General features: G+C 47.5%; 1 protein-coding gene across 4 annotated transcripts in view; it reads right to left on the bottom strand.

Moving 5' to 3' along the window:
- The window catches only part of ACAN (aggrecan), a 73,937-nt gene that overhangs the window by 7,522 nt on the left and 48,956 nt on the right, over positions 1-17,459 (bottom strand). For 2 of the 4 annotated variants that reach the window (XM_081293204.1, XM_081293206.1), the window contains exons 10-13: positions 16,158-16,451; positions 13,636-13,851; positions 7,588-11,316; positions 6,628-6,741 (exon numbers count right to left, since the gene is read on the bottom strand). In XM_081293204.1, the coding sequence (XP_081149330.1) occupies positions 6,628-6,741; positions 7,588-11,316; positions 13,636-13,851; positions 16,158-16,451 (4,353 nt within the window). The remainder of the gene's footprint in view (positions 1-6,627; positions 6,742-7,587; positions 11,317-13,635; positions 13,852-16,157; positions 16,452-17,459) is intronic. The other 2 variants (XM_081293205.1, XM_081293207.1) reach the window with 1 other exon arrangement.

Genomic DNA, 17,459 nt, shown 5'->3' with positions numbered 1-17,459 from the left:
ATGGGGCACCATGTAGTTGGGAGATGCTAAGCCTTGGTATGTGCAGCTGGGTTCATGCAACCTCCAGGATCCAATGGCATGTTTATGTGTGGTATCCATGTGAGTAGCTAAGCCCTGGGCTGGGAATAGGACCTCTGAATCCTCAATATGTTCCAGAACTTCTTGCCTCCATTAAGAGCAAACAAGATCTTAAAGTCAATCCTCTGACATGAGAGCAAAAGTATCTTCCTCTGGATCTTCAAGTTTGTGCATAATAGGCATCTTCTTGGCCAAAGTTGGGTTTGCGCAATGGGTGGCCTGAAAATCTCTGGTTCCCAGGTGTCTTGCTCATCCTGTGAAGCTCCTAATCTCTGTTTCTTGAGCATCTCTCTTGTCCCACAGAGTCCTTAACTTCATTTCAAGGAGTACACACCATAGATTAGAAACCAACAGTTCCAAGTTTGGAACTGTTCTGAGCAAACTCAAAATGCATGGAGGAACTGATTGAAATCCCAGCATGCACTTGGATTCCCAGCATGCACCAGGATTCCCAGCAGCAGCAGTAGCAGCAATAGGTCAGGTCAGTCAGCAGGGTGAAGCTGGGGCGGCTCTCCTGCTTCAGGAAAGCTGTGTTCTCTTTTGTCCATTAGCATCATTATGGGAAGTGGGCAGCACTGGGCAAGGGGAATGAAGCAAATGTAGGCGCTAAAGCAGTTGTACAGAGCAGGGGACAGGGGTGGCTTCTTGGAGAAAAGCCAGACATCACTGGCTCCTGGTCAAAATCACTGAAGAAAGGGTGGCAAAGATGGGAGGCCCAGAAGTAGGTCAGGCCAGACAGCTTCCAGCTGCCCAGAGGCTTGGAGATTGTACCTTGTACTGCCCATCCCTAGCTGTGTGAGCTCCAGGGCAGTGTTGTTTTCCCTGTGTTTGGCCAGGGCACCAAATCTGAGAAGGTTGCAAGGACAGATGGAACCAATTTCTGGAATCAGAAGCTTATTATTATTATTATTATTATTATTAATTTTTGTAGGAGGGTCAGAAGGGCCACAATTCTGAAGAGCAAAGAGCCTGTGGGTCCCACTGGGGCAGTTTAGAGAGGCTGAGTCTGCATCTTCAGCTGCAGGGAGAGGGCTGATATCCTGTGTGTAGCTTTCTTATTAATCCCTCAGTCCTGGGCACCTCATCTCCTCTTTATCTGTCTGCAAGAGCCACTCTGGACCTGACTGTCCACCTCTTTCTGTGAAGGGCAGTTAAAGCATCTCTCAGCTTCTGGAACCAAGAGAGGAGTAGGACTGGGTCCGGTTGTGAGCCCAGATTGGGGGTGTCCCAGACAATGTGATAAAGGGATAGAGGAAGGAAAGGGCTTTGGGCAGTGGAAGACATCTTAAAGGAAGAGAGGAAAGAAGGAGAGGACCAAGATCTGCTAACAACCTTGTCTGAGCCAGATTCTCTGACACACACATGTTATTCTCCAAATGCCCAGTGGGTATAGACATGATGCCATTTATAGATAGGGAAACAAGTGAAGGCACTTGCTTATGCTGGCAAATAGGGGTGACAGATGAGAAGAGATGGGAGAGAGAGTAAGAAAATGAGACTGGATGATGGAGGGAGAGAGACACTGGGGTCCTGGAATCTTGGGACCTTGTTACCATTTCCTCTACAGCCACCCAATGTTCACTCATCATCACGGAGCAGGGAGTCTGGGTACTGTCAGGACTCTCTAGCTTCTGTTACCACTACTAAAACTAAAAGGGATGGTTCATACCTCAGCAGGGCCTTCCAGTGGTACCTCTAACTTAGGAGAGGAAAGAATTGGGAGCTCCCTTGTGAAGGCCAAAGTAATGGAGATACTTGGAAATAATTCTTGGTGTCTGAATTGGAGATATCAGGTCTCCACCTTGAGTAGGTTTTGTCCACCTGGATCAGAGCCCAGGACCTCCAGGTGAGCTGGAGTTTATTTGACACATGAAGATGCTGAACAAAGAGTGACAAGTGATTTTACCCAAGTGATACTTGACTAAATGGTTTGCCACTCATAAAGACTACAATATGAATGGTACTCTTTATTCGGTATACAATCTGTGCAGCTGGATGCTTATCTTTCTAAGACAAGAGTGAACCTTTTTTTTCCAGGACATAATTTTCCAGGATAAGGATTGGGGGTGGGGATCCCCTCAAGAAGCATAGAGAAAATTGCTTAACTCAGTAGCTGCTGGGCACCATGCAAAAACCTAAGACCAATAAGGATGGGCAGACTTGAGTATAGATACTGACTTTCTTGTTGGGTCTTTTATACTACTAAGGGAGGAATTATGAGGGTATTTTTGTCAGTCCCAATTTGCTTTTAAAATAAAAACCATTAAATTAAAAAGTATACTACTATTATACTATTTAAAGTCTTTTATATTCTAAAGGTTGATTTTGAGTGCAATTTTAATATCCTGCTTAAATTCAATTAAGTTGAGTCAAGTCAAGAAGGTCTACTTTGAATTTTTAGATTTTATAGCCCTATATTTTTCAGTTTTGGTGAAAGTACTTCTTTCCCAGACATAAAGGTTTCACTGAAAGTTAAATGTATTCCCTAGAAGAAGAGACAGTGTCTGATCATAAATTAGAATTCCCAACCAAAAAAGTGAATAATTTCAGTAAAATAGAAAAAAGACTGATTAAACTTTAATTTTGTATCTTTCTAAGCTAGAAGTTAGGAGAAGTTCAGCAATGACTGAAAATCAGATGTGAGATCTGATTAGAACAGTGCTTTTTCTTTTCTTTTTTTTTTTAAGAGAGAGTGAGAGAGGAGAGAGAGTGTGAGAGAGAATTTTTAATATTTATTTTTTTTTAGTTCTCGGCGGACACAACATCTTTGTTGGTATGTGGTGCTGAGGATCGAACCCGGGCCACATGCATGCCAGGCGAGCGCGCTACCGCCTGAGCCACATCCCCAGCCCTAGAACAGTGCTTTTTCAACCTTTGTTGCACACTATAAATTAATGGGATAGTTAAAACAATTTTTTTAAATTTTAATTTTTAATTTTTTTAAATGCTAGTGCAGGAGGTCCTCTCCAGACCAACTGAATCAGAATATCTTAGGGAGGAGCCCAAGTATGATGCTTTTTAAAAGCACTCCCTTGATTTTAAACAGCAGCTGGGAAACCTAAGTCACTCCCCATAGATGTTACCAGTAATGCAGGTGAGGAAGATGATGATTTTTAAGTGGGTAATGCTAGGAGCCACAAGCAAATATACGATGTATGGCACCTTTGGTTGTAAAGTGACGCCAGCTAGCCACTGAGATATGATTATGTTAAGATTTACATTCATATGGAAATTGGACTCCCGCTGTTCACCCTGGCCTGCTACCGGACTCATGTTACGGGACTCATGGAGAGTTCCCATTGGTTGGGGAAGGATAGTAGGAGGAAATTCCGGGGGAGGTCCGGGGGACCCCCGGTTCCGAGATACGGGAGGTTCCGGTAGACGCCCGCGTGGGAGGACCGGGTTTGGCTTGCCGGCGCCTACAGAGTCTTGACGGCTTTTTCAAAATAAAGTTTTGTTCCTGCTTGAGTGGCTCGTGATTCTGTGCCCAGCCAAGACTGCGGCAGGGTAAGAATAGAATAGTCCTACTTTTGATTGCTAAAGAATCTGAGCATTCATTAATCAGATATTTATTTTGAAGTAGAAAGTACTAATTAATAATTTATCAAGAATTTGTTTATGGAATACTGACTAAATAAGATGACAGTGATTCCCAAACATTTCTTTTTCTTTTTTATATTGGAGATTGAAGCCAGGAGCACTTAACCACTGAGTTACATCCCCAGCCCTTTTTATTTTGAGACAGTCTTGTTAAGTTGTTGAATCTAGCCTGGAACTTGTGATCCTCTTGCCTCAGCCTCCTGAGTTGCTGGGATTACAGGTATGTGCTACAATACCTGGTTCAAATGTTTCTTTTAGGACAAAATACAGCCTCTAATTCCGTTGCTAGGCAAACATCTCCCCTGAATATTAAATATTACCATACATTCCACAAAACACTGTATTTGGTTCCTGTTAGAAATCATGGTTTCTTTAACAACCTTTGGCTCCCGATTCTAGAGCAAGATGGTAGGTGGTTCATTCATGGAGACCAGACACCATCTACAGTCCTGGAAGCACTTGAACCACATTGAACAGGAGTGACTGGGGACCCCAGGGAACAGGCCTGGGGAGTGACAGCCCAGGCTTGTGCTGCACTGATCCTCATCACCTGCTCTGTAGGGAAGCTAAGGTTTCCCTAACTAGTGGCATGAGAGACAGTGAAGGGGAACCGATTTTTATTGAATGCCTCTTGGCTGATGTTATATTCAGGTGACCCGTACTGCAGTGTTCTCAGCCCTGGCTGCACATTGAAGTTACCTGGGAATTTAAAAGCCCCAATGCCAAAGGCCACAGGACCATTTCAATCAGAATCCATGGGTCTGGTCTGAGAACCACTATCATTGATTCCTGTTGTCAAATGAGGAAAGCAGGGGCTTGGCTGTGTGTGTTGATCAGACTGACTCTGATTCCACAGCCCTTTTCCATTCTGGCTCCCCAGATATCTGCCTTCAGATTTTTGTGACCAGCAACTTGTTGTTAGTATTTATTTATTTGGTAGTGGGGATTGAACCCTGGGTACTTTACCACTGAGCTACATCCCCAGCTCCACTTTAAAAAATTTTTGTTTTGAGACAGAGTCTCCCTAAGTTGCTTGGGACCTTGCTAAATTGCTGAGGCTAGCCTTGAGATTCTCCTGCTTCAGCCTCCCGAGTTCTGGGATTACAAGCATGTGCTATTATGCCCAGCAACTTGTTATTATTTTTAAGAGGCGGTTTCTAATTTAGCCCAGTGTGCTAAAAAAGTGAACTCAGACCTTGATCCTTGATTTAACTCATATAGTGGATTCAGGCAAATGAACTAACCTCTCTTCTTTCCAGTTTCAAATAGGAATAATTACCAACCTGCTCATAGAGCTGTTGGGGAAGAAATCTTGGGAGAGCCCTGAGGAAATATGCAAGATCAGAGAAAGGCTGCCCTTACAATAGAGTAGTTAAGTTCTACTGTCATCTGATTTTACTAACTTCAGGGCTGCTGAGGCCATGAGCCTTGCTTGACTTCTGATACTAGTGTCACATTTTTGCCTCAAGTATCAGGTTTGGGAAGGAATGGCTAGGCACGTTGGTGCACGCCTGTAATCCTAGCTATTCAGGAGGCTGAGACAGGAGGATTGTAAGTTTAAGGCCAGCCATCCTCAGCAATTTAGCGAGCTCTTGTCTCAAAGTACAAAATTAAGAGCTTCCCTCCCAAAAAATAAAGGGTTGGGGATGTAGCTCAATGGTGGAAAGTAGCTGAGTTCAGTCCCCAGTAACTGCCCCCTGACCACAAGAATAGAGTCATCCCCAGTTTGAGACATTTGGCTACAGTTCCTGGGGTCACTATAGCCCATGAAAAAATTATCCCTTGGGCAGTAAGGAGAGCTCACCCGCTCTGGTCTTGGAGGCCCAGAGTGTCCTTAGTTTCCAGCCCTGACTTGTGGGCAGAGACTGACCCCAGAGGGGGAAAGAACAGATGTTATCTGCCCTAATGCTTGTACATATTTACTGTAGAAGTGCCAGCCACACAGTACATACGAGTATCTAATATACAGTGATATGTTAATTTTCGCATATAGTCACATATCCAGACTCAGAGCCTTTGGGGATGATGTAAAGGCTGTTGGGTGCTAGGTGCCTGGCAGGATTTGCCTGACAAACCTGGAAGTGGTTGTTTTTTGTCCCTGGAATTCCCTTCTCCAATTTTGTGCATGTCCTAGGAATAAAGCCCTTTTGTGAAAGACCCTGACTAGAGAGAGAAGCTAGGAACAAGGGCACTGGGTCGTGGAAAGAGCTAACCCAAGGACAGGAGCTTGGCGGTAACTGGGTACCTCTTTAATGTTGAAGAGATAAGATGTCATCGTGGCCTCCGGCCTTGGATGTGTCCACAGAATGACAGGTGGATTCTAACCACCTCCAATCAGAGGAGCCCCAGGTTCCTTACCCGTCCCACAGGCTGCTTGACCATGGCAATGAACCATCAGAGCTTCCAGGGCAGTAGGTGCCCGTGGGAAACACACTGCTGGGGGTGACAAGCACTGTATTATTTCCTTCAGGACAGGAAGGGGACTCAGATGCCATCCAGACCCAAACACTAGGGAGCCACAGAGGCTTAATCCAGGAGCTCACCCTGCATGATACAAAACAGCCCCCTTGAGAGTCAGAGGGACGTGTCCGGGGGTACCAATACTCACCCCAAGTTCAACATTTCTTGGAGGGCTCTCTTTTATCTTCAAAATTCAAGCACTCATAGAGTAGCCTTTGGCCTGATAGGAAACAAACTACTTGCTTGCCTAATTATTTAGCTTGATTTTTTTTCTCCTAAACCGTCTTTTCCACTAGATGCTCTGGGAAGCTGTGTTTGTGAGGCTGTGACCCCTGACACTCTGCTGCTGCAGACCTCTCCTTCCTAGTCTGCAAAGCCTGAGCCACAGTTGACCCTGCATCTCCTCTTGCCTGTGGCCCCTTCTGGGGACGAAGGAGTCAGTCTATCCAGTGTCCCTACCCACACCCCCATACCCCACAAGGCTCTTACCTATGTCACAGTGCTCGCCAGTGTGGCCAGGGGGGCAAAAACATATGACACGTCCCTCTGTCTCCTGGCAGGTTCCAACGCCACAGGGCTCCTCTGCACAGGACCTGGCAGGGGCTTCAACCCCAGGGAAGAGGCTGAGTATCAAGAACACAGCCACCTGGGGCCAATGCAGTCTCCAAGACTGTGCAGTTGGGTCATGAGATCCCTGAACTCCAGGAGGGTGGCTTTTGGGTCAGCTTGTTTCTGGGCACTTGGCCCCCAGCGTCTGGGGGTGGGGACTCTTTTGCTGACTGTGAACACTCTCTTAGCCCCGTGGGAGGGGCAAGGAATCCCCAAACAAAAAGCAAAGGGAGAGCAGCTACTTGCCAGGTGCCTGGTTCCTAGGACTGTGTGGAGGTGAGGCAATCACAGTCATCTAGGGAGTCCCTTCCTGGGATGGGTGAGGACTCAGAGTCTAAAGTTGGGACATGGCCAAAATAGCACTTCATAGTTCCCTAAATTATGCAGGTTTTAGTCTTACACAAAACACATAATCAGACATAAAAAATGTCATCAGCAGATTCACTCTCTTCTCTCACACTCACCCTGGGGCATGATGCATGAACAGAATTTCCAGGACTTTCTAAATCGCCCTTTTTTTCTCTGTGCCAAATACACACAGCTGAATTCACACATAAATGCTCATGTGATGTAACTCCACTGTTAGGATAACAGTCACTAATCTTTGTGAGGGTGTATTGTGTGCAAAATATAATGCTTGCTTTATCTATATTTATATTCTGTTTAGTTTTCTTGGTACTATTCTCATTTTATAGAAGGAAAGCTCAGAGAAGTTAAAACTCTTGCCTGAGGCTGCACAGCTAATCTATGGTGGAACTGTGCTTGGAAACTTAAAGCTCCACAGTGTCTTTCTACAGTACAGCTGTCCAGACACATTTAAAGGATGAAAAACAACAATACCTGAAACGGTGGACTCTAATTCTCCCGATCCCTCTGGGGAAGCTGGGATGGAAGCATCTGTTGGGGAGGTGGCTGTTCCAGCCGTTTGGGTCTCTTCTCTTGAGAACAAGGGACTTGAGGACTCGATTTCTAGATGTGCCTCTGCAGGGTGCTGGGTCTGCTGGTTCCATTCAGATTCTGGGAGGCTGGTGCTGATGACAATATCCATCCCTGAGGTCTGACCAGACAGGTCTCCACTGATTTCAGTCCTGTCCCCAGAAGTCACAGGAGTGGCTGAAGGCATGCCAGATGCCTCTGTGCCCACATCATAGGTGATGGTGGACTCTCTGGTCACTTCAGGAGCAGCAGACCCCTCCATGGAACCTTCCTGAAAAGACCAAGGGCTGCTGCTCACCCCCAGGCCCGAGGCGTTCTCGAGGTCAGCTTCGTGCAAGGCAGAGGTGGTTTCCTGCAGAGTAGAGGCCCCAGACACCTCTCCACTGGCCTCTGGGGCAGCAGATGTTCCCACTTCAGCCTCAGGATAGGCAGAGAATTCACTGCTGGCTTCTGGGACTGATGATGCTTCTACTCCAGAACTGGGGAACGTTGGTGTAGCCCCACTAATGTCCCCAGAGGCAGAGGCTTCCCCACTGGCCTCAAAAAGCTGGGGTGTGTATGTCACAGGGGATCTTTGGCCGAGTTCCTGGGAAACAACAATTGGTTCAGTTACACCCTCCACGAACTCTGAAGTGATTAAAGTAACTTCTGGAAGACCCGAGGCCTCTCCACTTGTGCTTGTGGCTACAGAGGATTCTCCGCTTATTTCAGTGGTGCTTGAAAAGTCCCCACTGAAATATGGAGTGCTTGATGGCTCTCCGCTGGGTTCCACCATCCCAGACTGCAGTCCACTTAGGTCCAAAGATCCAGAATGGTCTCCAGACATGTCTGGTGCTCCAGAATGGGCACCACTGAGTTCCAAAATGCCTGAAGGTCCTTCTCCAGCTTCTTGGGCTGTTGGAGCCTGGGTTACAGATTCCACCAAAGTTCTGTCTATGAGAGAGACAGTTGGGAAACCTGATGGAAGTCCACTGCCGTCATATCCTCCTGAAGACAGGTTGCTCCCAATCTCAGCTCCAGAAGTTTCTCCACTGACCTCAGTTACTCCACTTGGTAGGCCACTGAATTCTGGAACCGGGGATGTAAACCCACTGGAATCGATTATTCCAGAAGATTGTCCACTGACATCCACTACCCCAGATGTGCCTGACAGATCTGTCTCCCCAGAAGGGAGACCACTGAGTTCCACTGACCCTAAGCCTTCTTCTTCTTTAAATGTAGTAGGGGTCACTTCAACCAAACTGGTGTCCACAAATGTAATTCCAGAAGATTCCCCACTGCCACTCATGGTGCCAGAAACCAGGTCCGGGATTCTGGGTGTTATCCCTGATGGCTGCCCACTGAGATCAGGAACCCCGGATGTTTCTCCACTCTGGTCAGTTATACCGAATGGTGGGATGCTGCCAAAAAGAACTCCAGATGCTTCTCCACTGACATCTGGTTGTCCAGAAGATAGTCCACTAAGCTCAGTCACTCCAGATGTTTCCCCACTGGTGTAAGGAAACCCTGATGGCTGCCCACTGACCTCAGAAATGCCAGATGTTCCCCCACTGATGTCAGGAAACCCAGATGGCTGTCCACTAACGCCAAAGAATCCAGATGTTTCTCCACTGATGTCAGGAGACCCAGATGTTTGACCACTGAGTTCAATTCCTGAAGGGAGTCCACTTTCTCCCCCGCTAATGTCCAGTTCACTGAAGGGCAGCCCAGATATTTCTCCTGCACCACTGATGCCAATGGTTCCCCTTCCTTCCAGTTCACTTGCAGTGGAGGCTGTGACCACTTCTACCAATGTAGTATCCACTAGAGAAACAGTTGGAAATCCAGATGGAAGTCCACTAAAGTCAGGCAGGCCAGAGGATGGGCCACTTCCAAGGTCCACTCCAGAATACTCACCACTAAATCCAGAGGGAAGGCCACTTTCTTCTGGAGCTTGTCCACTTCCTACAGTTCCAGAAGGCAGCTTTTCAAAGACCAAGGTTCCAGAAGCAGACCCCACCAAATCTTCTGTTCCAGAAGGTAATCCTTCTGAGGTTTCTTCAGTTCCAGAAGTTGAGGTCTCTAGACCTTCCCTTCCAGAAGGAAGTCCACTGATATCTTCTCCTACTCCAGAAGCAGAAATCTCTATACTTTCTCTTCCAGAAGGAAGTCCACCACTAAGTTCATCATCTATGCCAGAGGCAGAAATGTCTAGATCTTCTCTTCCAGTAGGAAGCCTGCTGACACCCCCTACTCCAGAGGCAGAAGTCTCTAGAACTTCTCCTCCAGAAGAAAGCCCACTGATGTCCTCTACTCCAGAGGTAGAAGTCTCTAGACCTCCTATTCCAGAAGGAAGCCCACTGATGTCCTCCACTCCAGAGGCAGAGGTCTCTAGACCTTCTTTTTCTGTAGGAAGCCCACTGACGTCCTCTACTCCAGAGGTAGAAGTCTCTAGGCCTTCACTTTCAGTAGGAAGCCCGCTGACCTCCTCTACTCCAGAGGCAGAAGTTTCTAGACCTTCTCTTTCAGTAGGAAGCACACTGACCTCCTCTACTCCAGAGGCAGAAGTTTCTAGACCTTCTCTTTCAGTAGGAAGCCCGCTGACCTCCTCTACTCCAGAGGCAGAAGTTTCTAGACCTTCTCTTTCAGTAGGAAGCACACTGACCTCCTCTACTCCAGAGGCAGAAGTTTCTAGACCTTCTCTTTCAGTAGGAAGCACACTGACCTCCTCTACTCCAGAGGCAGAAGTCTCTAGAACTTCTCCTCCAGAAGGAAGCCCACTGAGGTCCTCTACTCCAGAGGCAGAAGTCTCTAGACCTTCACTTCCAGTATGAAGCCCACTGAGGTCCTCTACTCCAGAGGCAGAAGTCTCTAGGCCTTCGCTTTCAGTAGGAAGCCCACTGCCCTCCTCTACTCCAGAGGCAGAAGTCTCTAGACCTTCTCCCCCTGAAGGAAGCCCACTGATATCTTCTACTCCTGAGGCAGAAGTCTCTAGACTTTCTTTTTCAGTAGGAAGCCCACTGAGGTCCTCTACTCCGGAGGTAGAAGTCTCTAGGCCTTCACTTTCAGTAGGAAGCCCACTGAGGTCCTCTACTCCAGAGGTAGAAGTCTCTAGACCTTCTCTTCCTGAAGGAAGTCCACTGAGATCCCCTACTCCAGAGGCAGAAGTCTCTAGAACTTCCTCTCCAGAAGGAAGCCTGCTGAGGTCCCCTATTCCAGAGGCAGAGCCCTCTAAGCCCTCACCTCCAGAGGGTAACCCACCAACCTTAGGAGTGGTAGGCCACTCAATTTTATCTTCGTCTCCTGAGGACAGTCCACTTTCCACAGGCAGGCCTGAGCCCACTGTGGAGGTGATACCACTGGAATCAAGGTCTCCAGAGGGTAGTCCACTTGCACTGACCCCTGAAGGCTGCCCACTAGAGTCAAGGCGTCCTGAAGCTTCTCCACTGCCTGTGAAGTCACCGCTGGTGTCAGGGGCTCCAGATACTTCCCCAGAGCCTGGCAGTTCCATCCCACTTGGCATGACATGGGCAGGTGTGTAGGTCTCCTCCGAGGTGAAAGGCTCTTCCAGGGCAGAGGGCACTGCAGTTGCAGAAGGGCCTTCTGTGCTTTCCTCTGTTGCTGCATTAGTGGGAGGCCATGTGGGAGGGATTCCTGGAGGAGAGGAGGAAACAAGGTGAGGTGTGGGCTTAGTAACTCTGAAACTGAACTCTAGTCCTTCCACAGTAAAACCTTCCTCCCCAGAATTCAGAAATCCTTAAGGGTCTTGGAAAGGGGAGTAGGAAGGGAGGACAAGAGAGGGAAGGAAGCAGGGAGAAGCAGGGGCACAAGGAAGCTCCCACACTACCCTCAGGGACCCAGGCCTTCACAGCCTGTGTTTTGTGGGACTGTAGAGGCTGCCACCCACACAAACCACTGGATGTGTGGGCCATCACTGAAGATGGCCAAGGTCACCCTTCAAGTACTTCCACTTTATCATCTCATGTAATTTTGATCCCTGGACCAGCAGCACCAGCATCCTCTGGGGACCTGATAGAGAAGCAAATTCCCAGACCCTAGCCCAGTCTGGCTGACAGAGGCTCTGGGGTGGGCCCAGCTCATCATGTCCACAAGCTGGGACATGAGGACTACAGAATGAGGACCCCTGATCTCAATGCTTCCCTCTGAAGCTGCAGAGCTGGTGTAGTGCTATTTGTAAACACACATTCCCTTTTCAATTCTGAGATCCCCATTACAAAGGATTTGAAAAACAGAAAAGAAAAAACCTTCACCATTCTAAATAATCATGGTTACATTCTTTTCTTTCAGTCTTACATTCTTTGCCATTTAAAAACAAAATAGCGGGGCTGGGGTTCGGGCTCAGCGGTAGCGCACTTGCCTAGCATGTATGAGGCATTGGGTTCAATTCTCAGCACCACATATAAATTAAAAAAAAAAAGGTCTATCAACAACTAAAAAAATAAAAATAAAAACAACATAGCTAGGTTTGAACCTTACACATGCTTCTGGGGAAAGATGCATCTGGTCCTCTGGGTAGGCTCACAGTCCCCTCTTTCTCAGAAGAGAACTTTGGAGGGCGTGGGTAGTGAAGTACAGTAGCATACTGGATGATTACAGGTAGGACCCAGAAAAAGATCTATTTTGATTTACACACACACACACACACACACAATATACATATCTCAGAAACCACTGGCATGACCATTTGCAGTCATAATATAACATTTCTCTTTTAAATACATTTAGGTGTCATTTTAAAAAGCAAGTCAATTGAAAGAGAAAGTTGTGGCATGAACAATAGTACAGACAGTCCCAGATATGGCTGAAATCAGCAAGGTGGTCAGGAACTGAAGTTAAACTTATCTACAAGACTGCTGGAGCACTTTCCCATGGATAACTTCCCATGAATAGTGGCCAGAGTCCTGGGCCAAGCCACACCCTCCTGCCCAAGAGGACCCAGCTATTCTTTTCCTGGTGAGGGGCAAGGAAAGGGCCATAGGCAGGTGTGGCTGTTGGGTAAAGTCTTGAGGCCAGAATCCCACCTAGAGTTGAATCCTCATCTTTTGGCATGGAGGGAACAAACTTTGCATTTTCAGCCTCCAGAGAAGCGCCCAGCTCTGCCAAATTGCTGAGGACCCACGAGGAGAATGAGTGGCTGAATGAACTATTGGGAAGCTCTGAAGGTCTTTTCTTCAGATGCACCAGTCCCTGTGGAGCCGACTGCACTAGGCACACACATGGTGTAGACCACTTCAATTCGTGTTCCAGTGCTGTGAGCCACTAGATGTTAACAAGCTTCCATGAAAATAAATAAAGTCTCTGTGATCAGGTTTACTTGTGACACCCTGCATACATCACCTCTTCTCTGAGAATGACAGTGCACCTTAGCTTATCAAAGACTTGAGAGGGTTGGCAGCGAGGAAAGCTGTTAGTCTTTCAGTAAGCCAGGACTTCCCAAACCTTGGTGACCACAAAACACTTCTGACAAGGTTTTGGGATTGTTACTTTCATCCTACTAAGTCCCATCTGATTTCAGAGTTTAGGAAGTCTTGGCTGGAGAGGCCTGATCCAGAGGAGGGACATGGAAGGAGGAGAAAGTCGAGTAAAGAGGTCACAGTCAGACCTGCAGTAGTTACCCTCTCCTTTGTTCTTTCTCCCCTATTGGAAATCCTTCTAAAGGATCTAAAGATGGAAAAGGTTAGGGTAGGAGTGTCCATGCAAGAGGACAGAATGACTGAGAGTCTTCTGATGGGCCCAGAGCTGGGCATTGGGGATGTCTGCAGGAGAAATAAAGGAAAGAGTACAGTGGACATGTGTGTGGGGTGTTTTATACACAGGCCTTGTTGTCACTCTGGGGCATGTCCTAGGAACCCAGGTCCCAGGGGGAAATAACCGCCCCCCTGCCCCCAGGCACAACCTAGGCAGACAGGGATGTACAACTGCAGGATGTGCCCTGAGCCCACTCACACGGACCTGGCAGTGGGGATGTGCCCACTGGGGTGTAGGCTGGTTCCCATTCTGTCTGATTTTCTGGCTCAGAGGTGAAGTCTGGGACTGCAGTTGTCTCCTCTCCTATGGGGACAGCAGCCACACCAGGTCCCACTTGGGTAATGATCCAGTCCTCCACGTCAGTGGGTGCTGTGGGAGTTCTGACCTCCTCTTCTCCTGGAGAGGTCACCATTGATGCACCTGAAGAGAACGTGGGTGATGAGGGTCCCCTGCTGGCCAGTGACCCATCCCAAACCCTTGAGAGGAGTTAGGGGAAATTGAGGTGGATCAGCTGGCATGAGAGCCTTACTGGCCACCCAGCCTTCAGTTCTGCAAGATGGCTCCTGCCGTCTCAGCTAATAAGAGCCAGGTGTACCATTTATAATCGCACACACCCATCGGTGGTCTAGATCAGAGTGGAATAGATTCTATTCCCCTTTTTACAAACGAAACTCAGAGTTATATTTCTTGCCCAGGGTCAGTGACTTAGAAGTGGCAGATAGAATCCAAGCATCTGGTATCAGACCATGCTGCTTCTACTGGGGAGAGACATTATGTCCCAAGTGTGTCAGGACCAAGAACAGAAAGGAGACATTTAAATTTCATGCAGCCTTCCTGGTATTTGGAGGAGGGAAGAAAATATTCATCAACTGTGAGGGAAATTCTTATGGTTTGGGGGAAACCAGCAGATTGGGGAAGTGTAGGAAGGAAATTCAACTTCTCTGCAGGATAATATAAAAGGCCAAGTCCACTGAGGGTCAGGGGTCAGGGGAGAAGGGTTTATGGCTGGGAATTTACTGGAAAACCAACTGGCTTGGCTTCTGTTACCCAAAGTAGAGACAGGTCCTGGGCCAAGAGCCTCATGAGCTCCGGGGAGGGGACTGGTGTTCTTGAACCTGACCCCATGGGGGCTCTTATGGTTTGGGTATGAAATGTCCCCTTCAGGCTCATGTGTTGAAGGCGAGGTTCCTACTGCAGCAACATTCAGATCCAAGTGATTGGATCACAAGGGCTCTGACCTCATCAATGGATCACCCCACTGATCCGTTCAACACTGGACTATTGGGAGGTGTGGAAACTGTAGGAGGGGGGGTCTGGTTGGAGGACGGAGGCCACTGGGGGGCACGCCTTGGAAAGGCATTGTTGAACCTGGCCCCTTTCCTGCATTCTGTTTCTCGGTTTCCATGAGGTGAGCCCTTCTGCCATGATGTTCTGCCTCACCACAGGCCCAGAACAATGGAGGCCAGCTGACCAGGGTCTGAAACTATGAGCCAAAATAAATCTTTCCTCCTTCAAGTTGGTTTTCTCAGATACTTTGTCACAGCAAAGGAAAGCTGACTAACAGAAAATTCCAGTCGTTTTTAGGCCTCTGTTGCTTGGCCCCACTGCTGTGGCTTGTGGTGAGGCGGAAATGACATGGCAGGGAGGGTGTGGCAGAGCAAAGCTGCTTACCTCACAGCAGTCGGGAGGTGGGCAGTGGGGAAGGGCCTGGGTTCCCAATATTCAATTCTTCAAAGTCACATCTCCAGTGATCGACTTCCTCCAACTGGGCCCCACTTTCTAAAATTTCCACTACCTCTCAATAGGACCACCACCTGGAGACTAAGCCTTCAACACATGGTTCTTTGGGAGACATCCAAACTACAAAAGAGGCTGAAATTCGAATAGGATTTTAAAACTTGGGGTCTCTCTTTTTTTCCTCTTAATTTTATTTGGAAATAATTATACATCCACAGAAAGTTGCAGAGACCCTCAATTTGCATAATATGGAAAATATGACCCAAGCTCTTCTATAACCTACATCTGGTCAATGCACCTAGACCCTACATTAACACTGTGAGAGCTCATCCAATCAGAGCCCAGCAATGTGCTTGGCCACACCCTGGCCATCAACTGTTCCTTGATACCCTTTTTAAAAATCTAATTGTTAATGATGGATATGGCAGTGTGTCCACAGCATGGGTTAATTAGAAATGTGAAATACTGGTACTTAATAAAGAATAATAGAATTATTTGATTAACCTCATCACAAAAATATTTACAAGAAGGAGAGAATTTTACAAGAGTTACAAATTAAAAATATTTATGTATATTTTTAAATGCATTGCATGCACTATCCCAACTATTTGTATTCATATGTAATGCTCTTTGAAGCAGAAACTATTTTATCACCATTTATAGGTGAAGCAGAGAAAAGGAGAGGTTAAGTCACTTATCCACGGTCACACAGCTATTAAATAGCAAAGCCATAATTGAAATTCAGGTTTGCCTTATTTTAGAGTCAAAGGTCTTTATCTACTTTGCTTTGCCTCTGGGAAAATTTAGAAGAATGGCCTTGTCTTGGGGGTCAAAGCCTAAAGTCAGCTAACTTTAGAGTTGTCCCTGTCCCAACAGGATGTTTTCCTCCTTGCTCTGATGGAAGATTGATGGAGAGGGGTCAGGAGGGCCAGTCTCGGGGAGTCACCAGGAGGCAGAATGGGACGCTGGAGAGAGGTAAGGGCTCATACCTTGGAAGCAGAACGCGTGGTGCCGGGACAGTGGGTCTGGAAGGCCCGTCTGGTTGGGATAGAGGTAGACGGTTCTCACTCCTGGCTTGTCCCCGCCGCAGGCCGGCCGAGGGGTGACGATGGGGTAGCGGAGGCTGCCGTCCGCCAGCCAGCCGGCATAGCACTTGTCCAGGCCTCGGCTCCAGGCGGCGTAGAGCTGGCCGGTGGAGGCCAGTGTGGCGTTTTGCGACTGGCAGAACTCCAGGGCCTCCTGGAAGGTGAACTGCTCCAGGCGCGTGACGAAGAATACCTCCCCTGCCGGGGAAGCAGGTGGAGTGTGACCCTCCAGGCCCACGGCCGCTCCCTGCCATCCCAATCCTGCTTGTGAGGATGGACACCCGCCACGGATCACACCCCTTAGATCTCATAGGACACCGGGAACTAGAGTGACCAACTGCTCTGGTTTGTGACCGAGGGGACTGGGATTTCCTGGGACTCCTTGAGATTTCTATGGGAAGGCAATGTCACAGCAGAGCTGGGTGGAGCAGGTCACTCCACAGGGAAGGGGCTTCTACTCCATCCCTCCTTTCTGGCTTCTCCAGTCACACCAGGGACCCCCTGCCCTCGCTAAGGAGAGCGGCTTGCTGGATACTGATTCCTGTGGACCCACCCACCCCAGCCACACCTAGCTGCCTATATAGTTCAGGAGGATTTACCCAGCACCTACCTGGGCAATCAACTTTTCATATGTGTTTTATTCAATACTCAAAAAAGCCTCGTGTGGGTAAAAAACCAACCTCATTATAGACAAGGAGTGCCCAGGGTCCTGGATCAAGTGAGTACTAATGCTGAAAATTTCCAGAACATCAGCATTTCTACAATTGGTTCCAGTGGAATAGTAATTTGGTGATGTTCATTGAGATTAAATAAAATGAAATAAAGCAAAATACAGGTCTGTGGTTGAATAAGCTTGGCAATGCTGGGTTAGACAGGGTTAAGGAGGTTTTCCACTGTGGGACTTCTCAGAGCCTTTGTTTCATTCATGGGCATTGGGACTCTATAAGAGGCCAATATAATACTCATTCATCTAATATATTTAACACTTATTTATCTAATATAATTATATAATCCAATATATATATAATATAAATATATATAATATAAATATATTTATCTAATATAAATATGTAACACTTATTTATCTAATATTATTATCTGTGAGCACCCAGCGGTGCTCTGCCTCTGAGCTACATCCCCAGACCCTTTTGTTTTGTCTTGAGACAGGGTCTGGCTAAGTTCCTCAGGCTGGCCTCAAATTTGCAA

This window comes from Spermophilus citellus (assembly GCF_964194105.1).
Source record: "Spermophilus citellus genome assembly, chromosome: 4".
Lineage (NCBI taxonomy): Eukaryota > Metazoa > Chordata > Mammalia > Rodentia > Sciuridae > Spermophilus > Spermophilus citellus.
Note: the sequence above shows the minus strand (reverse complement) of the source record. Positions and strands in the feature narration are given on the sequence as shown.